Raw genomic sequence first — 25770 nt, 5'->3', positions numbered from 1 at the left:
ACATCGGACACACACACACACACACACACACACACACACACACACACACACACACACACACATACACGTACATGTACATGCAATCAGCAGATATTACTCAACATACTGAAATTCTGTTTAATTATAATAGAATACCTGTATATGATAATAAATTAGTTACCAATTCTGAAGCCACAAATATCCACAGTGATTTTGATTCTGAGCATAAAACATTTTTTCCTTTTAAAGAAATCTGTGTTTGTGTTTGGGCGTCGTTCTTAAAAACAGGTCAGGGTTGACCAGGTATTAACTGCAATTGTTTTAGGGTTGACGATTATATCAAGTGAAATACATACAGAACATACAGTATTAATGATATATTAAGTATAAATATATTACAATGTAAATCCACGTTTAGGCTGCACAAAATGAGAACACAGGTCATTGAATAATACCTCCTCATATTTATTCAAAAAGTGTGATTTGTAAATGAAACACACATAGTGTGTCATTTGTCATTGAAATAACACAATCTGTAGATAGGTAATTATTTCATAGCTAAGGTGAAAAAAATAACAGCGTCAAATGAAATAAAACTACATGAAACTCTCATTCAAGCAGCATCGTGGGTGCAAAAGCATTTTTTACATTTCATTTCCAGTTTTTATCTGAATGATGTAAGTATGAAACCATGTTTATTTCCAAGCAGCCGCGCAAAATGGTTGCAAGATAATTGGATCAATATCTCGGTGGTAGCGAGTTGATTTAAAATTACAATGACTATGCACTGTAGCGACTTTAAAACATAGTGATGCTCAAACTGGGGTCTGCGACCCCCTGGGACTCCGTAAAGAGGGGACTAGGGGGCCACAGCAGCAGCCTGCAGGCGGGGGGGGGGGGGGGGGGGGCATTGACAACAAATAAATAAATAAATAAATCGAGTGTGGGTGTTTTCTCAATACACTTCTGTTATATAAAGATCTAAAGAGTCATGTTGAACAATTGCTGCGTGCACCTGATGCCGCCACTCATCCCCAAATGCCTCGAAATGCTTTGATCCAGAATGAGTGACGTTTCAGTACGTTTATGAAACGTTGGGTCAAGCAACGGATCACTTCAGGACTGGTCATGTTTAGTTGACGGGGACCGTAAAAAAAGAGGATAATAACCCGTTTTTGGGGGTCATTGTTATGTGGAAGTGCAATGTCCAGGAAGGAGTCTGTGTGTGTGTGTGTGTGTGTGTGTGTGTGTGTGTATGAAACAAATGAACTGTATTCCGTACTTGTCGCTCCATGTACAGTACAACTTAGAGGCAACATTACAGACATCTCAATAACATCATGAAGTCTCCTCTTAATGAGACCTTCTCCAATTCACAAAATAGTAAAATCACCGATAGGATTTATTGATCAGCAGCTGTCATTCACTCATCCCTGTCCAGGCGAATTGTACGACTTGTCTTATGGGCTGTGTCGTGTTGGGATTGTGAAAGCCGTTACTACCCTTGCGAAGCTGAAAATGACGATAAAAACTCGATCATCTCCTACAAATTGGTACATGAAGTGTCGCAGGTTTGGACCAAAGTTGTTGCAATAAAACCCCTGGTGTGTCAATAATGTGTTATTTGTTTCCGGCCATCCCATTCACCCGTGCATCAATCGACCCTTTTGCAGTCGCAAGCACATTCACAATTAAACGCGCAGTTTCATTCATGATCCAGATTTAAAAGCTCGGAGCTAACAGTTTAGGCCTCTGTTTACCATTGCTGCATTTCTATTTTTAGACGTGATGCTCTTACGTAACACCCCAGTCTCACATCATGGACCGCTGCTGTCTGCTCCACTTGGCTGGCTTGTGCACTGTGAGTGCATACGACAATTATGTCCTGCCAAGTGAAAATATAATTAGCAAAAACGTCCATTTTGCTTATGTCTGGTTAATATCATAAGGAGAAAATATGGGATATCTTTAGCATCTCAGAACCCAGATGCTTCTTTGCGGAGAGAAAAACAAAACAGCACTATATAGGGCTCTATGATCTACTGTCAGGATGATCTTGAGACAAATTTCAGAATTATTCGAATCATTTCTTGGAGTAGTTCGAGACCAATAATTTAAGAGAAAAATGATCTCAAATAATTTCGTGAGGAACAATGGTGCTAAATGATATTATGGTATTAGTGCAATATTTTACTACAAATTGTTTTTAAATGCATTTTGCTTCTTGAGTTTTTTCTCTTCTTGTTCTTGTTCTTGTTGTTCGTATTTAACTGCCTCCTATTATTGTATGGTGCTTTTTGTTCCATGTTGTGTATGAAAGGTGCTATACAAATAAAGGTTAGTATTATTATTAATTATATTATTATTATTATTATTATTATTATTATTAGTAGTAGTAGTAGTAGTAGTAGTAGTAGTAGTAGTAGTAGTAGTAGCAGTTGTTATACTACTAACAATAGTAGTATTATATATTGATTGTACATTTACACTTTTGTCTAAAGTGACTTACATGAGCGGCTAGAAACAATCAAGCATACATCAACCATTGGAGCAACCTTGAATTTCTAAATTTTATCCGTTTTTCTGATCATTTCTTTTTTTAATGTTACTGCAATATGATAAGTACCCATATGTTGTTATTGCATTATGTCAACACAACAACTTAAAACTAATCGAGTCCAGTTGAAGTTCAAGAGATTATTTGTCACATACATATACATACGGTCATACATATATGCAGTGAAATGTCATGACACCCGGTTTCGCACAATAAGCTCTATAAGCTCGAAAAGTACAAAAAAAACTAAAATAGGCGTAATCGTATTCTGGGTCCTATATAAATTTTAATCCTCCTAAATGAATCTTACCTTAACTTACCCCCAGCACTTACCTCACAGAGTAGAAGTCCTGGCATGTCACAAAGCGTCACATAAAGAAGAACAACAATAGTTAGTCATAGCTAAGATAGGATCAGGTACTAAAGTCCCTGTAAAGTGAATATAAATATGCGTTAAGAAAAATGTGTTATCAACCACCCAGCCAAATTTGGATGATTAAAAAAAATCACCCAGTGTATAAAATCATGAAAAAAAGGCAGTTCCCTCTGTTCTGAGATGCTGAAACCCCGCCCAACCGTGTCAATCGCATCAAGCGTTGACAGTAACGTTGGAGTAACTTCCATGTTTAAATGAATGTTGTGCTGAACCCAGCCCTGTGTCTCCAGTTGTTCACCTCAAAGCAACGCTGTGTGGATGCGGGACTCCCCGCTCTCTGGCGCCCCCGCGCTGGCTCCTCCAGTCGGAGGACTGGACCCAAACCCCACGTGGTCAAACCAATGGGACGGTTCTTTTTCGTTCCGGGCGGCTGTCTGCTCTACGTCATCCAGCTCGGGTTTAGCCCCACCCAAAAAACACAAAAACGGTGAGGACAAGTTCAGCGGTCTAACTCCACGATTCTGTACAACACTTTTCAGTGTCTTCTTACATGTTTTCAGCAATTACTTTCTAACATGTAGAATGTGTTTAGAAACAAATCACTGCCTTGACTTTACAGGGACTTTTAAGGCGTTCCTGAAGAAGCAGGGTCTGTAGGTTGTCAGTGTCTCGGCAGAGTGTAACGGGCTGGGGAGCTCCACCCACCACGCCTGAGAAGAGTCTGGATTGAGAACCCATTCCCGGCAGTGGCGGCACCGCCCTCTCACTTGCAGACCTCAGAGAGCGAGTGGGGGCGCCATGGCCTGATGCGTGGCGCAATGTGGGGGAGCACGGCCTGATGCGTGGGGCAATGTGGGGGAGCATGGCCTGATGTGTAGTGCATTGTAGGAGATCATGTTACACTGTTACACTAATGTTGTTGTTACACTAATCTCTGTCGCAATGTAGCTTGAATGTCATTCTCCCTTGTAAGTCGCTTTGGATAAAAGCGTCTGCTAAATGGCTAAATGTAAATGTAAATCATGGCCTGATGCATGTTGCATTGTGTGTGGGTGCAGATCCACTGACCGCCCTGAAGGCCGACATAAAGGATTTGTACTTGATGCTGGCAACTACCATTGCAAACAATGGGAAACCAGGGTTACAAAACAACCACAACGATGGGACAAGTTATTGGGCACTCCCATTAAACTATTTGCTACTATAAACTACTACTTTTGTTTAAATTTATAGGAAAAAAAACAAAACAACAGCACACAGAAGCCCTCACCTCAAACACAGAAACACTCTCATGAAGCAATCCTTCAGTATTGTGATAGGTATTTGATAGGTGTTTAAACCCCAACATTGCTTTTTATCCCACCCCTGAAATATGACAAACTCAAATAAATTCTTTGCAAGGTAAAGTCAAATACAACGAATGGTGATCGTGGTTTCGACGTGTGTAAAAAAAAACCAAAAAAAAAACCAAATACAGCGGCACCTCGACTTACCATTGCATCTACTTACGACTGATCCAAGATACGAGTAGTGATAGTCGCGAAAATTTGTATCGACTTGCGACCGACTGCTCCAAGATACGAGCGTGGAAATTTGCAGGCGGCCAGTCAGCAGTCAGTCAGCAGTCAGTCAGCGGTCAGTCAGCGGTCAGTCAGGAGTCAGTCAGCGGTCAGTCAGGAGTCAGTCAGCAGTCAGTCAAGAGTCAGTCAGCGGTCAGTCAGGAGTCAGTCAGGAGTCAGTCAGCAGTCAGTCAGCGGTCAGTCAGGAGTCAGTCAGCGGTCAGTCAGGAGTCAGTCAGCAGTCAGTCAGCGATCAGTCAGGAGTCAGTCAGCAGTCAGTCAGCAGTCAGTCAGGAGTCAGTCAGGAGTCAGTCAGCAGTCAGTCAGCGGTCAGTCAGGAGTCAGTCAGCAGTCAGTCAGCAGTCAGTCAGCAGGCGACCTACATGGTGTGTGCGCGCAGTTCGTGGCTTATCGATAGTTTTTTCATATTTACTGTGTTTGTGCTGTGTATTTTGTTTGTTTCCACCCTTCATGATTTCAGCGTTCGTTCGTGTAGGGCTACACAGGCAATTGGGACATTAGCCAAGAAGTGCTATCGTCGTCACAGATTCTACACAGATGATTTCACAATTCCTACGGGGAAAAAGTGCTTCGACATACGACGGTTTCAACGTACGACCCTTGTCATAGAACGAGTTACAGTGGTAAGGCGAGGTCACGCAAATACAACGCCACTTCATTTCAACCAATCACGAGACGGGAGCTCTGACAGCCCTCGATTTCAGCCAATCATCAACGGGCTCGCGCGTCGACGCGGAAGCGCTGAACGCGGAAGCGGAACTCCGGGCGCGGACGCGAGCCCGAGAGTGCGGACGTGCCACTCGAGTCGGCCCGAGACGCACTTCGCTCACACGCAGGGAGCTCCGCCCGAGTGCGATGTCGACGAGCGGGGAGGCCGTGTTGCGGGCGGTGGAGGCGCCGCTGTTCTGGCTCGGCGCCCTGACCGCGGCCTGGCTGTCCGTGTGCTCGGCCTGCCGGCTGCTGTCCGTGCTCCGCGTGTGGGCGCTGGGGAACGGACGCCTGGTGTCCCCGTCCAAACTGGGGAAATGGGCAGGTGAGAGGGTCCATGGCGGCGGCCTGGCTCGGCTGCGCTGTCGAGGCCGTCCTCGGTGCCGCACTAATGTTATAACACCCTGTAATCCACCTCAGACCGAGCGCTGGGCGATATATATCGCGGTATAATAACGGTATCAGATTTCGTCTAGACTGGACATCGCCGCTCGACTCGGCACAGGACGTTGTCTGGGATTTTTGTTAGAGCTGTCACAATCATTACATACTCGCCTGATCCGATTGTCTTAGCAGGTCCTGATCGTGTTGTACAATTCGTCGGATTCAGCCGTCGTACTTTAGAATAAATGTTGATATTGATTGTAAATGTTCACATCAACGTCTCTACCTGCTTGATCATAATATGCACATTACTAATATGTTTCTCAAATATTACTTGCTGTGTAAATATCTTTTGTGAGCGTAGATATTCATCCCTAAGATACTATCAAATTATTGATCCAAAAATAGTCAATATTTGATTTTGCCAATGTTGCCCAGCTATTCTTTCACCCATAAAATAACATAATACCCATATTTATATTATATAATTGTAAGTGAATGGTGTATTTTTAGGTGGAAGACTACCCACGGCAGCAGTCCTAAGAAAAACCCCAACTTTTCTCTGTAATTGAGTGAGCACAGTCACACTTAATGAAATAGACAGGACGATATATTCCATTGCCATGCGCTCCCGCCCGGCTGTGTATGCAAAACGAGGAGGCTGGTTCTGTTTTAGAAAAGGAGCTTTGTCACGTTGTATACTGTTGAGCTGTGCCCCTTGACCTCAGCATGACAAAAGCCAGGCCTGAACAGAGTACCCTCTGTGCCACCGCACCACTCCTCCCTTGCATTACGACCACACCACTGCATCTCGGCTCAAACTGCGACGCTAGGAAGCATCCAGAGGGCTACTGGATGGGTTACTGCCAGTTGAGGCTTAGTCAGCCAGGGTTTCTTAAACTAAGCATAAGTAAGTGAGAATTGCAACCTCAATGTATTGTCAACCTGGACTAGAAGGTGATTAACAGTTTTCTAATTCAGCAACGAGCACGTTCACGTTATAGCAGCGGCATCATCAATGGCACAGCACATGTTTGGTGCCGCTTCTCACCTGCGTGTTTGCGTGTCTTTTTCCGTTTGTTTCTCGTCTCCCGAACCTTTTGGCTATTGCTACTTCACTTTTGGCCCACTGCTGCAACTACCTGAAGCTATTTATTTTAGTTTTTCCGCTGATACTGGATCAACGGCTTTCCGTCTTGTCAGCTTCCAGCCCTGTCATCTCGCAGCTAGCCCTCCCTGCTAGCTAGAGCCGCTAGCTAGCCGAGATAGGCGCTCATCTGTTGCTGAGATCCAAAAATAGTCTGCATTGGAACTCATGAATCTCTCCTGTGAATCTCACTCCCAACTGCCTCGCCGACATTCAATCCATCGGACTCCTGCGCCGCCCTCTCTATCTCCGCAGGGCTACTGGCTGTAAGTCTGTTTACTCGGATCGCACTATTCCTTCCATAATGTCGAATCGGCAGCGGCAACGTCATCATAACCAATCCCATGTACACACTGTTCTGCACCCTCTGTTTTTTTGACCAGCTTGTTCCTCCCAACCTGCCTGCCTCGCCTTCCATGGTTAAAACTGCCACATTTATGCTACAGAATGAATCATGAACGGAAAATTGACTTTCTCTGTTTAACAGAAACTTGGCTCGTTCAACAGGATTTTGGTTACACTCAACCAAGCCACGCCCCCTGGATATGTGTACATACAGAAGTCCTGCTCCATAGCCCGTGGTGGTGGGCTGGCTGTAATACACCCAGCAGAGAACTCTCTGTGCCAAACTGTGCCTTTTGAATGTGTTTCATTCTCTCTCACTGCACACCTCCAGGTTGTCCTCCTCTATCGCCCCCCTAAAGCCTCCACCACCTTCATGTCTGAGCTGTCTGAGCTGCTTACCTTTGTCTGTTCCATGTCCCAATCTACTCTTCTGCTCGGTGACTTCAATATCCACGTGGACTCCACCAGCTGTACGTTTGCCACAGTTGGACAGTTTTAACATTACACAGCACGTTCAATGGCCCACCCACGCCAAAAGCCACATGCTCGATCTGGTGTGCACCACTGGAACCTCTCCCTTCCATATTCAGTGCCCGGACCAAGCGGTTTCTGACCGCCATGTTGTGCTGTACACTGTTCCTGTCCCCCCGCCCAGGCGATGCGATAAACGCACCATCACGTTCAGGAACCTCAAGTCATGGCGTACACCAGCCCTGATCAACACCCTCGAAACCCACCTGGCCCTAGAGCCCCCTGACACCACGGTGGATGGCCTGGCTGCCCATTACAACTCTGCCCTCTCCCTCAGCCTCAGTTCTCTTGCCCCCCTCAAAACCTGGACTGTCTCCTTCACTCGCCCTGCCCCCTGGTACACCTCTGAACTCCGCACCATGAAGGCCAGCGACCGTCAGCTGGAGAGGCTCTACAAAAGATATTGCCTCACTGTCCACCTCTGGACCTCTGACAACCCCAACCACTACCGCCCGATCTCCAACCTTCCGTTCCTCAGCAAAACCCTGGAACGAGCAGTTGCCGTCCAGCTCCAACAGCATATTTCCAACCATGAGCTTCACAAACACCTTCAATCTGGATTCAGAACTCACCACAGCACAGAGACCGCCCTCATTAAAATCACTAACGACCTCCTCATTGCTGCTGACGCAGGCTACATCAGTATCCTCATCCTCCTCAACCTCTCAGCTGCCTTCGACACAGTCTCTCACACTATCCTCCTCAACCGTCTATCCGGCTACCTTGGCCTCTCCAGTACAGCACTCTCCTGGTTCCAATCCTATCTCACCAACAGGAAGCAGTTTGTCACTATCAGAGACTCCTGCTCCTCCCCTGGGCAGTTGACTAAGGCGTGCCTCAGAGCGCCGTGTTTGGGCCCCTCCTCCTCACCGTTACATGCTCCCCCTTGGTCAGCTCATATGCCACCACGGTCTATGCTTCCACACCTACGCCGATGACACCCAGTTAAACCTCAGCACAAAACCATCCACCTAGCTCCCCCTCGGTCTCTCCTCAACTGCCTCCACGACATCAAAGTCTGGATGTCATCAAACGTCATTTTCCCATCCTCCAAAGTACGCAACCTAGGCGTCATCCTCGATTCAACCCTTTCATTTCACTCACACATCAAATCCATAACCAAGTCTTCCTTCTTCCACCTCAAGAACATCTCCAGACTCCGCCCATCACTGTCTGAGTCTGTGGCAGAAACACTTATCCACGCTTTCATCAACTCCCATCTGGACTACTGCAATGGAGTCCTGTCCGGGGTTCCAAGTAAAGCCCTGGACAGGCTCCAGTATGTTCAAAACTGTGATGCTAGAGTTCTCACCTGCACCAAGCTCTGGCAGCACATCACCCCCACCCTCGTCCATCTCCACTGGCTCCCTGTCAAAACCTGTATTTCCTACAAAACCCTGCTACTAACCTACAAATCCCTCCACGCCCTTGCCCCGCAGTACCTACAGACCTTCTCCACCCCTACGCCCTGTCCTGGAAGCTGGGGTCCTCTGACCAGAGTGTGCTCTCCACCCCTTGCACAAGGCTAGGAACCTTTGGGGACAGAGCCTTCAGTGTGGCGGCCCCCACCCTCTGGAACTCTCTCCCCACTGACATTCGAAATGCTCCATCTCTGGCCACCTTCAAAAACCTCCTCAACCTACCTGTTCAACGAGGCCCTCTCCCTTTTTGGTTTCCTTTTTTCGGTTCTTTAATTATTTACATTTTTCTACCTTGTTTTGTTTTTTGTTTTCCATTGTAAAGTGTCTTTGTGTTTGTGAAAGGCACTATATAATCCCAGTTATTATTATTATTATGATGATGATGTGAACTATTGGAGATCACGCAACTTTTTTTCTAAAGCGCCCCAATCCTCCATGTAATTTGGAAAGTGATGACAATGAAACTAAAAGTTTTTTGATTAGTATAATTTCATTGTGTTCAGTAAAGTGACATCAGCTTGGTGAGAGGGACCCTCTCCGTTGACACAGACCCTCAGCGTGAATTAGGCACATAGAATTTTGCGTAAGGTGCGGTGGAGGTCAGGACCGGCTCTGTTGGCAACTGACCACTATCTCCACTGCACACTTAATTCACGCCACGCAACCCAACAACATGCACTGTTGGAGCTGCGTGCCGGCAAGCACCCACATAATTTCCCGGAACTGTATAGCTTAGCAATATTGTTCTTGGAGAGTATCAAGTTTTTAATTTGTTATGTACCTAGTGGGCTGCCTTTTGCACTTAATAAATTCATAATTTGTACTTAATTTTTCGCAGTCTTGCAATTCTTTTAACTTGTGATCAAGTCAACCCTAAAGTAATCCAAAAAAATAATCACAAATGAGCATTTAGTTACTTACTTTTCAAAAAGGAAACGCCCACAGAGCATTACCCAGCATTACCCCCTAGCGGGTCTGTTTTTCTCCGCTCACGCATCCTTCTTACCTTTTTCACCCCTCAACAGTTTGCATGCCTGAAATACAATGCCAATAATCAATACCTCAAACACTCTCTTTGGACAGCTTACTAGACCTATAGCATACTGGCCAAGAGTTGGCAAATTGCAATACAAAGTAGCTTTGTCTGTCTTCAGTCTTTTTAGATTTGCGCTCAATATTGCAAACAAATTGAAAATGTTCCCGTGATAAATAACAATTTTCTACAATACAGTATTTTAAAGCTAAAATGAGAGCTCAGTCCCCCCCCATTCCTTCATTTACAAAGTTTCTCTCACTGAAGTAGACTTGACTGAGCATGACCTGATTATGTAATAGGACCAGAGTCATTCATGACACAGGATCCACACATGGAGAGAGCGGGAGGGAGGGAGAGGGGGAGAATTCATCTCTCGAAGCTTTGCAAATACGAATCATCAAATGTAGTTTTAGATCTGCGTTTGCCGTTAATACCAATGCCATCTACTAAGACACTACTAATGCCAGCCGTTAATACGGTACTATTAAACAAATAAAAATGTCCCTTGCATACGCAATTTAACTCTTAAAAACTGTCGCATTCATTTAATTTTCATTTAATTGATTATATCAGTGAATGTAACGCTGTTTTGAAAAAGTCATACAAGATCCTAGTGATTGGAATTGTAAATGCTAAATAGACATTGAAAAGCCTGATGCTTTTCAAATGACAAAAAAAATTTAAGAATTAAAATGAGTGAATACAGTGAGTTTCCTCGTTTTATTTAGATGTCTTCACATTTTTAGATTCGTTTTTAGTCAGTTTACTTTCATTGCAATTGGTGCACATGACAGTTATGTGAGTGACTCAGTGATAAAGCTAGTTTATGTTAAGTCCTATGTATAATTGTGTTGTGTCTAATTATTATTCATATTTCATTCCAGCTCAACTTATTTATCATAGCAAATCAATTCATTTAGATTTTTTTGTTTTGTTTACATCATTGTTCCAAGTAGAATAATGCGTGTCTGGATGTCCCGGGACTGAGAGGCGGATTTGTTCAGTCTAAGTGCATGGCAGCACTGTTTTGTCGGCAGGTGGTTTCACCAGACACTGAGCAGTTCCGCTCATGAAACTAGGCGCTTGAGGAACAAAACATGGCAAGCCTGTGCGACGGGTACCAATGAGCACCATTGTTCAACGATAAAACGAAAAACCATTTGTGCAGTTTCCACAGTTGCCGTCATAAACCGATTGCCGTGGTGTGGAGCACAAAGTAACTGTAGTGGGAGAAACGCGATAGGGCTGGTATTCGAGTATAAAGCATCCCAGATCCATATGACACCACACCCATACTTAAAACAAACCATCTCTTCAATCAAACCTTCGGCAAAATCTTTCTGTCAGTCACAAGTTGACGTTTTCGTTTAAGCGCCGCGGATCCAACCGGTCAATGAAGGCTGACGCGGCGCCCGTATCGCTCGGTTTACCCCGCTTCTGACAAGACGGCCACCTTAGGACACGTTCCCGTGGTGCACGGACCGGCACCAGAGAAAAAAGTAGAAAAGCCCAGAGGGTGGAGGAGGGCGGGGCTGCTGGCATGTGGAGGGAGAGGAACACAGGAACACAGTTTCCGCTTTCCTTCTCCAAAAAGAAAGGTTTCCTCATGTCAAAAAAACAAACAAAAAAAAAAATGCTGCTGGCGTCGTATTGTTATTGTTTTAAAATTTCAGAATCTATGTTTATCTTCCAGTTGATACTAGTCCCTGTCTGTCATTGTCAGATTCACTCGACTTGCTTTTTTTTTTTTTTTTTTTTTCTTCCAAGCTTGGCTATAGAGCAATAGTAACGGCAGCTCTGGGTGTGAAACAACGTGCCGCTGCTTTTCAAACTTTTTAAGTTGTCTCTAAGGGGGAGTGAAATATGTTGCACATGACATCTCTTAATTTGAATACTGAATATAAAATGTTGTACAGAATAGTGGAACAAATAATGCTGCACGATAAATTGGTTTCAGATAGACCCCGTGGTTATTTGTATCGGTGATACCGCTTCCAGCATTATCCCACTATATCCCACTTTGTACCATGTTTTTTAATTTTAAAATGTCATTAATTTCCTTGAAAATTTCTGAAAGACACCGACCGAGGCTCATCCAGAAACGTTAAAATGTTTGTTTTCCCCGCTCGCGATGGTCAGCTGAAATAATCCAAAAATCCTCGATTTACAAACATTACTATTGGTCTTTCTTAATTCCTGGAAGTATGAAATTAGTGACTCATTGCAAATGTATGTATTCACACATTGAGAGACTATTGGATAAAACAAAGGCGTCCACTTGTGGCCTGCGGTTGCACTGGCCACACACACGCTCACACGCACACACGCACACACACACACACACACACACACACACACACACACACATAGCTGCTCTAACCTACTTCTGCACTCGGCGTCAGCTCTAAATATAGACCTTGTTTTATTTGAGTGAAGGGAACATGCCTTCAGCTGTGGAACCTTTTTTAGATTCCTCCTTTTTTTATGCTCATCCCCTTGCAGAACAGTTCATTCTTAAAATTACTAAAAATAACCTGGCCAATGTCCCCCCCCCCCCCCCCACCCCCTCCCTCTTCCCTTGTCATCGTGCATCCAGACTCTCCCTCCGTGTCCCCTCCCATCCCTGTGCATCTTCTATTTTTAGCCGCTCCCCTCCGTACTCGTACTTGTCCTCCTCTCTATTCCCTCCTTTTCCCTCTATCCTCCTCCTTCATCTCTTCCCTGCTCGGCACGGCTCCGGTGTAGCCCTGGAAGATGCCTGGCACTTTATCTGTGAGCGTGAAGGTCACACAAGGGCCATTGTGAAATGGCAGGAAGAAAGTTGAAGAATGACAATGAATGAGTGAATGAATGTTGTCGGGCGGTGCAGGACATTCTGTCTCTCTATTTGGATCTAAAATGTCCATTTCTAAACGGATCACATTATGTGTCGTTTATTGTAGGCATTACATTACATGTTTTGTTATGCCATAAACTTTCTACTTTCAGTTAAAATGTTTGATAGACCTTTAGCGGTGTGAAGTTCTGTTAAATCAATTATCCTTCGACTCATTCAATATCCCTTCCCGTGAAATGTGAAAGGAGTGTGAAATCATATTTTGGGCAAAATGAGAATATATGAAAATCACAAATCAAGGCAATAGCGTTGAAGCGGACGTGCTGAGAGTGTGTTTTGCTGGGACCGGGTTTGGTGAGCAAGTCATGGATACCATGTCCTTAAACGGTTTCTCTGAGTTCACCCGAGGAAAAGCGTTAAAATCCCGTGCCCCCACCCGCCCCAACACTCCTCCCTTTGGCCAATGATGTGCTAATGGTTTTGACTGACAGACGGCCGTGACTACAACCGGTCTCCCGCTGCCGCTTTCCAGGCGGTGCCAGGGCTCGTCTCTGTTTGTACGCAAGCGTTCCTCTGCCTAGGGAAAGGTGACGGAGAACGGAAGGAGGGCCTTAAATCCTCCGTCATATCTCTTCGTCTCATCCAATCAGCTCCACCTCAGCCGTGTCACTGAAGTTTGGCTTGTCCATTTTTTTTTTTTTTTTTCCCGTTTCATTCTCCCTTTTCATTTTCTTTTTTTTTTTTTTTTTCTCATCGCACGCTGCGGCTGAGAGAATTGGGGGGGGGGGCGATGTATTTGCACAATATCCATCGGCCGTCGTGGGTTTTTTTTAAGTGGTATCAATTAATGTATCCCAATATCTGTTCATGAATTGAAAGTTTTTATGTTTGAGAAACCAATCAAAGTTCATGACATCAATCTATGCAAATTGTAAGTTCATCAGATTAAATCTAGCTTCTCCAATTAAACGTAAGAGGGGTTTTGGTCATTTGGGTCTTATCATCATTCATTTAGGCCATGATATTGTTCATCACAATATATTCTTTCCGTGATATTTCAGTACGAAACCGTGAAAAAGATGATACTAATACCCTCTACAGTTTTTCAAATCTGTTTTTCTTAATTGCACCGGAAGACTCATCTCTTTTGTCCCTTCAGTGAAACCTTTCCTCACATTGTCCCAAACCCTACTGGTCTTGAGCCGCTTTTCGTTATCTCCAGAATAAATGTCTGACGTACAGGTGGTGCGTTTTAAAGTTCAAAATCAAAAACAAAATCAATGTACTGAAGTTGCCCTGTTTGGCCGGTGCCCTAATGTGGCCTTGTCCCCCCCTTTCCCTCCTGTCTGTAGTGGTGACTGGAGCGACGGATGGGATCGGAAAAGCCTACGCTGAGGAGGTGAGACTCCAGACGCCCCAACAGAAGTATCTCGCCCGGTTGTGTTCTTTGCACGTTTCCCTTTTGTGTGACGCGTCTTTTGATCCGCAGCTCGCGCGCAGAGGCTTTGCCATCGTGCTGATCAGCCGCTCCCAGGAGAAGCTGGACGAGGTGTCCAACTCCATCGGTGTGTGTGTGTGTGTGTGTGTGTGTGTGTGTGTGTGTGTGTGTGTGTGTGTGTGTGTGTGTGTGTGTGTGTGTGTGTGTGTGTGTGTGTGTGTGTGTGTGTGTGTGTGTGTGTGTGTGTGTGTGTGTGCCAATCAGGGCATACTGCGCAAAACACAAGTAGTCTTTGTGTTCCAGTGAATGTTTTAACATAATGCATAGATTTTGTCATTGAATACATATGTGAATTAGGCCTTTTATTATTATTATATAACTAATATTTTGTCTAACTGATAGTTAAGAAATTAAGAGACTATTTATTTGATCCATGTTTTTTTATATTTATTTATTTATTTATTTATTTTGTGTTTGTTTCCCCCCCCCCCCCCATTTAGCCAGCCAGTGCGGGGTGGAGACCAAAACCATCGCGGTAGATTTCAGCGCCACTGATATCTACCCCAAGATTGAAGACGGACTCGCAGGACTGGAGATTGGAGTGTTGGGTAAATCTGCAACACAGACACACTTCTACAGTCATACAGACGTATTCTAAAGGACAATTTTACCAGTCTGACAAACCATAACAGATTCAGACCATTATTGTCTAACAAGCTGCTACTGTCTCTGCTAATGTATCGCTGTGCTCCCCTCTTGAGGTTGGATGGGGGTATTGCAGTGTGTTTTGAAACGCTGTCGTGACAGATTTCCATGACTGATGTGTTTTTTTTGTTTTTTTTTGATAGAGGTGTTTTGTTTCTCTTCTCAACAGTAAACAATGTTGGAGTCTCCTATTCGTATCCGGAGTTCTTCCTTAATGTCCCCAATCTGGACTCTGTAAGTTTGACAGTGACTTGAATTGTGTCTTGTGCGAATAATGTGTCTGATGTTATGCATATGCAGGATGTTTCCACTTGCTCACTAATGACTAGTCCAAAATTCCCATTTTCTATTTTTTTTTTTTTTTTTATTATTTAAGGTTTTAAGAGATGGCTACTCATAAGAATCCCACTAAAAGTGATAGTCTTATAGGTTCTGCTGTTTTCTTTTTTCATGTTATGGGCATCTGACCGAGCAGGAGGGAGTGTGTTCATCGTATTAATAACTGATCATTATCGTTTAAATGTTTATTTTTTATTTTTTTCTAACCTCCTGGGCCTTCAAAGTGGATGTATTATGCTCCTTCTCACCTAGTAAATATATGGTCAGGTCCCCATAACAGGTTTTTAAAGTTTTTGGGGTTTTTTTTGCTCAAAATACCACTCAGATTATGCATTGAGCCATTCTAACATGCATCCAATCCACTGAACTGTCTGAAAACAGGCTGTTTCAGTGGGAGGAGCCACCCTCCCCAGGCCGCTAGTTCCCTGAGCCAATGGAATTTGAGCACAAGTTCCGGGTTCTGTGAGCCAATGGCCTTCGGTTTTTGTTTTATTTACCCCGGAAACTTTCACTGATTTCGCCTTGACAGTATGCCGAAATCTGTTTCTGAACAAATTTAAGACGAGAAATATGGAGGCCGGGCTTGGGGCTTTTTTTGTTTCATTCAATTACGGAAACGTCCGAAAATAAAATTAATACATCTACAGTTTTTGGAGAAACGCGCAGTGGATCGTGTGCCGCAGCCTACAGTAACGTGGACACACAAACACACAGCAGAATTATTTTGTAAATACCTAAATGTCCCTCGTCTGCAGTCTTGTCACAGATAGTTGTTAATTCCTTTTTCTTTTCAAAGATTTGTGCTGGTCTCTGCAGCCAACAGAGCCCTTCCCATGATTAGCTCTTAGCTTCAATGCCAGCGGGTCCAGTCACGCCCAAGGGCATGCGTGGAGTTACTCAGATGGGGGCGGTTCTAATTCTACTGCGTCTCAATGCTACTTAGTACTGAGAAACCAAGCTGAATGGCTCGTTTTAAGGACATGTTTTCTGAAACGGACAGCTCAAAAGAAAATTTACTGGCTTCTCTTATTTCACAGTTTGTGTGTAAGTAGGCCCAACAGAGACCCAAATGTATGTGCACAATCACTGAAAAAGTGAGTTTTGCATAATAGGTCCCCTTTAAGTTTGGCATCTTTGAGATTATTATTATTTAATCTTTAACAATGAAATTGTTTGAGCTTCTTTTATTTTATGTAATGTTCCTGGTCACATTGGAAGCAATAAGTTCAATACAGTGTAATAATCATTGTTCACATCAACAGGCCTTTTGAGCTGCCAAATTACCACTCGATAATGCACTTATGATAAACGTTGTTTCTTTCTTTTCTAGAATATTCTTTCCAAGTAGCCAAAAGTAAATGACTGAAATGCATCAACACAGCGTTAGACCTGAGTTAGCGAATTGCACTACTCAGTGCTCTGAAGTTGTGTACTTGATGCACCTGTTTCCTATTTGTTTCAGTTCATTGACACGACAGTCAACGTGAACATTATATCAGTGTGTCAGGTAAGTACCCACACACACACACACACACACACACACACACACACACACACACACACACACACACACACACACACACACACACACACACACACACAGAAAGTTCCAAAACTCTCTTGATTGTTCTGCTACTCCAAGCAGCAATACCTTCATTTCATTCAATATGTTAACCCCTTCCCCGCCAGTCTCCACATACACGGTAAACAGAGGTTCTGCTTTTTTTCCATAGTTTGTTTTTTTGTACTTCATTTTAACACTTCCCTCTTCCCTCGCCATGCATCTAGATGACTCGTCTAGTTCTGCCCAGAATGCTGGACAGGTATGTGTGTTTCTCACCTACACCTACTTAACGGTTACTATTTGTGCATTTGTTGTCAAAATGATTTGGCAAATACGTTATTCTTGATACCTGGTACTGAGTATCCCAAAATAGAAGTCTGAAACGAGCTTAATGTCAACAACCTCCTCCAACACCATTTCCCTGGTCTGTGATTTCAGGAAGAAGGGCGCCATTCTCAACATCTCCTCCGCCAGCGGAATGTACCCCGTTCCACTGCTCACGATCTACTCCGCCTCCAAGGCAAGTACACAGTCAACACATGTAGAACTGTGTGTGTGTGTGTGTGTGTGTGTGTGTGTGTGTGTGTGTGTGTGTGTGTGTGTGTGTGTGTGTGTGTGTGTGTGTGTGTGTGTGTGTGTGTGTGTGTGTGAAATCAATCAATACAAAACAGAACTGTACATTTATTGGGTATTCAAACTATACCCCTGGGATTGACCAGATGCTACGACCTGTGGTTCTGTCAGCCCTCCCTCTCCTCTCACTCAACATCCACTGATACGCAGCGTACTGACTGCAGCGGTACTTTGTTATCCACAGTGTCGGATATATTTTTTGATTCTGTGCCGGTCAAATGTACACGCCCTATACTGTGCTCATGTACTGTACTGGTAACAATGCTCTGATACTCAAACCCGATACCAACATAATGTAACGTAGTTGCGTAGTTGATGCTCAAAAAAGAGCAAAAGAAAGAAAATGTCGGCTGTTTGGAGGTACTTCAATGTAAACTAAGAACATTAGATGTATTATTTATTTATGGCCTGACAATATTCTAACATTGTGCAGACTGCGTATCCATCACTGTCACAGTGGAGCTCTGCCCGTGATGAAAAGTTAGACTTTTTTTTTTGTTTTCATTTTGAGACTTGGTTCTTGACGAGTCTCAGTAAAACGAGTCGTTCATTTGATTCACTTGGTTTAACGCACGGTGAGTGAAGGAAGACTTCCAGTGAACGAGAGTCAGAAGAGTCGGCCATTTATTTTATTTGTTTATTTTTTTGGAATGATTGCAATTTATTTGCAAAGTACCATATAAATATAATATAAATGTACATTTGCATTTCAAGTAAAAGAGACTTAAATTTGAAGTTCAGACTGGACATTTCCAAGTTAGTTACATGTTGGTTCCTACTAAAACTCAGTGAGAGTTACAGGTTGAAATCTACTGAAAGCTTTTAGCTTTCAGTAACTCAAACACCACATAGACTCCCTGTTAAACTATTGTGGTACTACAAATATTTTCCCAGAATTTCAGAATCGGTGCATCCCTACTTCTATGCACTTATACAAACATATTTCTTTTCTATTTTACAATTCATGTAATGACTGTTTTGTGATGGATCTGCATGTAAAACAAGAATCTTTAGACCTTTGCCAACAAAGTGGAGTTAACAGCAGCTAAAGTTGTTTTTTGGATCGTCCTCTTCCTGCTGATGGCACATAGAAATAAATAAGTGAAGTAAAACCTATTTAGAGCACTAAAACCAGTTTGAGTCTGTAAAGGGTATCGTCAATAGTCTGTTAACTGAAGAATATTCTGAGCGACTGCGCTGTTAACGTCGATAATGGGCGCAAGTGATGGAAATATAAATTTCAGGAGTGTGTAAGTGATTGATTTTTAGCCACTGAGAGCAACTGGGAATGACAATTTTGGTTTCAGGCAGGTTTTTTGAGTAAATAAATGACTCAAAAGTTGTCAGGTGGATATGGAAATACATTTATTAGCGAGGAGCCCATAAGTGGTAATACACTAGAAGGAAGGATGCATGTTAATAACTCAACGAAATATGAATTAATGATACATAGGATAATGACAGCAAATTTATTGAAATATCAATATCTTCTGACACTCATTTTAAAAGGTAAGATAACACTTCCAGGAAATTCAGGATATTTAGAGTTCACAAGAGAATCATAATTTAATGCCAGAATAGACTCATTGAGAATCCTCTCATGAATATTTATTCATTTTAATCACTTTGTGCACACAGGCTTTATTCGATTTTGCAGTTATGTGATTACTAATGATCCATCAAAGATACACTTTTATAATATTGAATTCCTTATTGCGGGAGTCTCTGCCCATTGGTACAGGTTTAGGGAGGGAACCGGAGTCTTTCTTTCCGTGGTTTGCCAACACGGCAAGATTTTTTCATTATAAGGATGAACAAATAGGCTCGCTGGCCCCAAGTATAAATAATAATAAATAATAATAATGATTTTGGGTGCAGGAGGAATGACACTCCAGTCTTGCTCCTGGTTGGCTGATGAGCCCGTGCGCCAGTCCACTCTGCAAGACAGACAAACATTAAGAAAGCTCCCACGTGAGCGCTGATTTGGCCGATTCGAGGCAGCTAGGCGGCCACGGGAAAGGGAACCGTGCTGTCGTCTGCAGCCGGTGCTTGCCCACGCCCCTTGGTCTGCCCCAATAATTAACTACGCTATACAAATAAGCATTATTCTGAAGTGTCACCAAAAGAAAAGCCAACTTAATGCCTCAATGAGCAGCTTACAGGCAAACACAACTGATGCCCATGTTCTCCTCCTCAAACCTCAAAGCTTTGTGTTCTCAGCCAGTTCATATATATATATATATATATATATGAATGCAGTTGCCATCAAGAGTAGTGTTCTGAGTATTTTTTAGAGATGGGTTGAAGTACTTGATCAGAAAAAACATACTCTCCAAAACTACAGTGATTGTATCAAATCCTCTCAACATTAAAATATGATCTGGGATAACAAGATCACATTTGGCCTTAGTTACTTCCACTGAGTAAACAGTGCGATTCTCAGCTTGTCTGGTGCAGTCGCAGCTTATTTTCTCTGCGTTTGCAAAGTCTTTTGGCCCCGTATATCTGTTGATGCAGCCTATTTTCCTATGAACATAGTAATACAACGGTTGAATAATTGGGAGGAGATACCATTCATTCCATAAAATATTACAATAAAATATGCAACATTGTAAAACTAGAATCAACATTATAAATCCTAGGTTTTACAAGTCAAAAAAACAAGCTGAATGGCTACTTGGCATTCTTGGGTTGGAGACCAGGGCTCCAGACATCAACCAAAAAATGCTCTCAAGTTTTTTGCACACTGACATTTTTGAGTGTGAGAGAATTAAAAAAATAATAATAATAAATTACAATTTCATGTGGTTGCATTTGACCAGAATCAGTGTCAGATATATCTGATTCTGTGCCGGTCAAATTTACAAGCCCTATATAGTGCTCATGTACTGTACTTGCTAAAATGCTCCGATACTCATACCCGATACCAACGTAATTTTAAAAAGAAAGCGTAAAAAAAGAATATGTCGGCTGTTTGGAGGTACTACAAGGTAAATGAAGATTGGATAAATTATTTATCGCCTGTCTATTATTTCAGTCTTGGAGATTGCAAACGCTAGTGAAGTGAATACTGACTGAGTGAGACTGAGAAATGGTGATGCGCCATGAGATGCTTGATTCTGAGATGCCACGCTGCATACAATAGGCTGCAGTATTGTACGCAGCGTACAATACCAACTGGTCAGAGAGCTCGTACTTAGTCTGAACAGTCCTTAAGTGAAGAGTACCTGTATTTGCACTTTAAAGTTAAAGAGACTTTAATTTCGAGTCTGAACTGCAATTTCCATGTTAGTTATGTTGTGTCGTACTAACACTCAATGAGAGTTACAGGTTGCATTATGCTGAAACTTAGTGACAGTCCCATATTATTGAAACTCAGGGACATTTTCATGTTCTATTATTGTGCCATAGTGAAATATTAACAATAATAAACAGTGTCATAACCAGCAATTTCACTATTGTGGCAAGGGAAAATTGCAGCAGCAGTTGTCCGTATGTGCAGCTGTCCTATCACGTGAGTGTGATCAGATCACGCAATGTATTTTTCATTGACATACAGCAGATATACCCAATGAGACCAAATGATAAGTAAATTAGATTTCTGCGGTCACGGATAGAAACTCAAAATGATCAGACGACAATGTAAAAGATATTTAATAGTCAATGTCATGACAGGGCTCCTATCCTGAGTGTGTGTGGGGATGGGGGTTTTACCTGCTGCTCGTTTGACCAACCAACGAGCAACAGGTATGCAGCCACTCTGAACCCAATCACCGAGATCCAGGTCAGGTGTGGCTGCTCAAACCAGACCATCCCCCCACCACAATACAATTGAATAAAAATTGGAATCGGTCAGAATCGGCAGGTCGGACTTTTAAAAACTTGGAAATCGGAATCGGCAAAAGATGATGCATTTCAAGGGGTAAATACTAATAATACGAGATGTTACGAGACGACTACGGTGTGAATAACCGATGGAGTACTTTAGCTGCAGTAACTCAAACGCCATGGAGACCTGTTACACTATTGTGGTACTCAAATTATTTTCCCAAGGTGGGCAGGCCTGCAGTACGCAGTTTAGTTTCAGATAACGTTACATTTGAGATCACATTTATTTTTCACTTGCCCAATTGGACAACTGCATGAAGCATTCCACTTGCCCGAACACAGTTTACAAGGGCAAGCAGGAAATCGTTAATGTCAGGTCCTGGTAGAACTATGATACTGTGTCACTACTGGAACGTTCCTCCTCCTTCGGCTGTTTCTGCTGTATTATTTAAAAAAGGAAATTGTCATTATTTGCAGAGTAGAAGTCCTGAGGAGACAGACCAAAATTAGCGAAATAAAAGGACAAAAATCGCAAAACAAATTGCTTAGTTACAAGCAATCTTGGTATTTAAATCCAGAAGGAAAAAACAAGACAAAAGATAAAGCATTTTATGGATTTGTTGTTGGCTGAATTGAATCTCAGATTTGGCCTCATGATGATGTGGCTCTCTCTGCCACAGGCATTTGTCGATTTCTTCTCCAGATCTCTCCTGGCCGAGTACAAGAGCAAAGGGATCATCATTCAGGTAAAACCAGTAACTTCTCTACAAGGGACGCACGGTTCAGTACGTATCACAGTTTTGTGGCCGCAGTACGGTTTCGGTATCTTTATATTTAGGTTTTTGTTTTTTTTTAATGTAAAATGTTATAAAAAATGTTTTTATAGTAGTCTGCCACAAATAACTAGTGTAACGCTCTGTGTGTATGACTGGAGGTGGAGGGGGGAGACTTGTTCAAAGTCATTGGTGGGTTGTTATCATTTGCACAAGTTAATCTGATTTGAGGAGAAAGTGGACAATTCAAAGATAAATTTTCGTGTATATATATATATATATAAAATTATTTTTTTAACAGTTCACAATAAAAAAACAAATAAAACCAGTACTGTAGTTAGCTTCTTTTGTATAGAACATGTATAAACAGTATTTTTATTTATTTATAGTAAAATAACTTATTGAAATAAAACCTCACAGTCAGACCAGTGTGTGTGTGCCTTCACTTTGTGAACCTGAAGTGACAGTGGGTGCGCTCCCCTTCAGCCAGAGCACCGCCCGGCGAGGGAGGAGCATAGGTTATCTCTTACATGGAGGGGGAAACATTTTCCCGTGGCAGGAGACGACAACTTAAACAAACAACACAGCATAAAACTGTCACGCCTGACAAAAAATAGAAGGGCTCATCACCCAGCGAGACCATGTTCCCTTCAATCCTACAAAAGAGCTGTTCAAAAGAGTCTTTCAAGAGAAGTTCATAATAAAAAGGGACAGGGGGTTATTTTCCTACTGGACCTTCTTTGCGCTCTTTCCAAGAACATTTCTAAGTAGGTTCATCTCGTGTTTTTATTGAAAAGGCTGCGTAGTCGTGTGCAGTTGAGAATAAAAAAAAGATTGCTCTCGTGCAAAAATAGAGAAATGCTCCGCGGCCAGTGAAGCCACAGCAGTGGATTAGCATGTATTCATTAGGAAACAGAACTTAAGAAATAGTCGCCGCGCCGACGTGTCCGGTGGACTCCTACTGTGATACCGTAATACCACGGTTCACGTGTGCGTTTTGAACTGTCGGGGCCGCACCGAACCGTTTGATAACATACCGTGTACCGTTGCGTCCCTATTCTGTACCTCCGTTACCAAACCGGCACTCTGGTTAAATACGTGCATGTATCATGTATCCATGTCATTGTTGGCTTTCCAGAGTGTTTTGCCATTCTTCGTGGCCACCAAGCTGAGTAAGGTCCGACGGGCCACGCTGGACAAGCCCACTCCCGAGCGCTACGTGGCCGCAGAGCTCAGCACGGTGGGGCTGCAGAGCCAGACCAACGGATACCTGCCACACGCCATCATGGTGAGAGGTTTGAGTCACAAAGTCCAACCGGAAAAAAACAAATTAAACATGAAATTGGTTATTACAAAGAACAAAGCACAAACCCTCAGATCCCCGCGTCGAGTGTTCAAACCACCCAAAAATCTATTTTTCATAGTCAGTACATTGAAATATGGCTTCCCCCCCCCCCCCCCCCCCCCTTTCTCCTCCATTGCCTATTTTTTATACTTACTCATTCTTGTAAAATACATTTGATTAGAGGGTTTGTTCTCCATTGTCACATCTCTCCTTAACCATATCTGACGGATGTCTTCGGGCCAGGTCGCATAATATTTCCCTAATCACGCTGTGATTGGATTATGAGAGCTGCATGTCTACTTGACTGATTTAAATTGGAAAAGTGAAATGAGTTGGCATTTTAAAACAAAATGCACTGACAGCTTCTTCCGTGTCGTGTGACCAGCATTTCCTCTCCCCAAGTTCTCCCTTTCTGAACCAACTCTCTATACATTATAAAGTAGAAGTGTTGTCTGAAGCAATGTTGCTGCTCCGCAGGGCTGGGTGACCACGGCGCTGCTGCCTGCCAGGCTCCTCAACAGCTACGTAATGGGGATGGGTCTGTCGCAGCGCGCCCGCTACTTGAAGAAGCAGAAGCAGGGCTAGAGCGACGCCCAGAAAACGGACCGGCGGCTTTGAATCGGTGTTGTCAAGTTAGTGGCACAAGTGTAACAGCAAAGGGAAAAGTACAACACGGCACCTAACAACACATTTCCGTATTCGTGACCTAAAGCGGGATGCGTCTTTGCTGTTAATATCATAATACTGACTTTAAATGGGTGCTTGTGAGGAGAGGTTCAAAAAGGGAGGGATCAGCTTCACGGAATGAAACCATGAATCGGTTAGGGCTAGATGACAGTATTAGCTGAGGATCTGCTGTTTCCATCTTCCAGTTTCCATGTGGAAGCGGACCGTCTTTAACCATCATTTTCCAATCGGTGCAGTTTTCAAACCTGTCGAAGTTCAATCCTTAGCCAGCTTTAAAAACAAAAAAATGGATGGACTTGAGTCTGGTGGTGTTCAGGCTGAAGGTAACTTCAATAACCTGCTCAACAATAGCAATTGAAACATTGACTTGACAATTACACACCATTGCGGTAATGAAAACAAAGCACTTGCTGTAATCATTCAACGGTTGTTTTGTTCGCTATAGCACAAATTTCTCCGAAGATTCCCTTCTCAGGGCACGTCCCTAAGAAACAGCAGATACAGGGCTTCTTGTTGAAAACTTTAATTTCCTTCTTCTCATTTATTTGCTTATGCCTTTTGTCACTAAACACTGTCAGCTAACACTAGCACGACGAATTGAATCTATAGCGATGCCACTGGCTAGGCAGACACATTCCCAGTATAGTTACTTGTGCTATCCTTGTAGTTTTAATAAGTAGGAAAATCTGGAAGATTAATTAAACTGAGATGTAATGGTAATGTCGTTTTTTTGTTTTTTTTCTTTGGTTCTTAATACATAATGTGTATACATCTGGGTGTTATGGCTTTTGTGCTTTTCTGTTGTGGTTTGAACTAGTATAGGACTGGTATTTTCAGCCTTCTATCAGCCTCTGTCCAGGTTGGTGGATAGGTTGGGTGGGGTTTTTATTTTCGGCTGGAATGTGAAATCTGTCTAAATTGAATTGAACCAAATGAAGTGATGTTTAAAATGGTTTCTGAGGCTATTCAGTTCCAAATTCCAAATATTTGTATTGAATTAGTTGATTTTGGTAATTGTTATTTATGTGGTATTAGTTGATTTTTCAATTTGCAAAGGGTTTGATTTACAAAGAAAGATCTCAATATTTTTTATTTCCTTAGCATTTGTTTTGTGTTTCCTTCACTGTCAACTTTAGCTTCATTGTGAGAATTTGTCCTGTCGCTGAGATTAATAGCTTGTTAATAAATGGGAATTTCAAATATTTGGACCCGAGCACTGATTTGTTTTTATTGATTATTAGATATCTCATTGTTTCGACCCCCTTTAAGACGACTCCAACCTGGTTAATAATGACATGACGTACTAAACAGGAGTGTGTTTTCATTTCTCTCATTTCACTTTTTTTTTTTTTCTTTTTTCCCAAGTCCTTTCTAGTCTTTACGCCTAATCTTCCTATAGACAATAGAAGTCAATATTTGGGTTGGAGTCATTAGTATGGAACTGTGTCTCTAAGACGCAGTCATTTTCCAAATATAGACCGAGGAGCCATCTGTCCCACACGCCCGTGACAAAGTCGGTGTAACGGCTCGTACACACACCTCCGTTCTGTTTTTGGGA

General features: G+C 42.8%; 1 protein-coding gene across 1 annotated transcript; it reads left to right on the top strand.

The window, feature by feature from the left end:
• Positions 1-5265: 5265 nt before the first annotated feature.
• hsd17b12b (hydroxysteroid (17-beta) dehydrogenase 12b) lies at positions 5266-25420 on the top strand. Its single transcript, XM_079997509.1, has 11 exons — positions 5266-5525; positions 14253-14299; positions 14390-14465; positions 14839-14946; positions 15213-15277; positions 16845-16889; positions 17171-17205; positions 17385-17466; positions 22088-22153; positions 23319-23468; positions 24003-25420. The coding sequence occupies exons 1-11, from the start codon at positions 5348-5350 to the stop codon at positions 24108-24110; spliced, it is 960 nt and encodes a 319-aa protein (XP_079853635.1). The 5' UTR covers positions 5266-5347; the 3' UTR covers positions 24111-25420.
• The last annotated feature ends 350 nt before the right edge of the window (positions 25421-25770 follow it).

This window comes from Zeus faber (genome assembly GCF_960531495.2).
Source record: "Zeus faber genome assembly, chromosome: 3".
Lineage (NCBI taxonomy): Eukaryota > Metazoa > Chordata > Actinopteri > Zeiformes > Zeidae > Zeus > Zeus faber.
The sequence above is the reverse complement of the archived record's forward strand: the minus strand, read 5'-3'. Positions and strand labels throughout refer to the sequence as shown.

Bases quoted from the DNA above. Each gene is read 5' to 3' on its own strand.
- hsd17b12b (XM_079997509.1), top strand. From the start codon at position 5,348: ATGTCGACGAGCGGGGAGGCCGTGTTGCGGGCGGTGGAGGCGCCGCTG. The intron at 14,466-14,838 runs GTGTGTGTGTGT...CCCCCCATTTAG, and splicing joins CGAGGTGTCCAACTCCATCG to CCAGCCAGTGCGGGGTGGAG. The intron at 14,947-15,212 runs GTAAATCTGCAA...TCTTCTCAACAG, and splicing joins ACTGGAGATTGGAGTGTTGG to TAAACAATGTTGGAGTCTCC.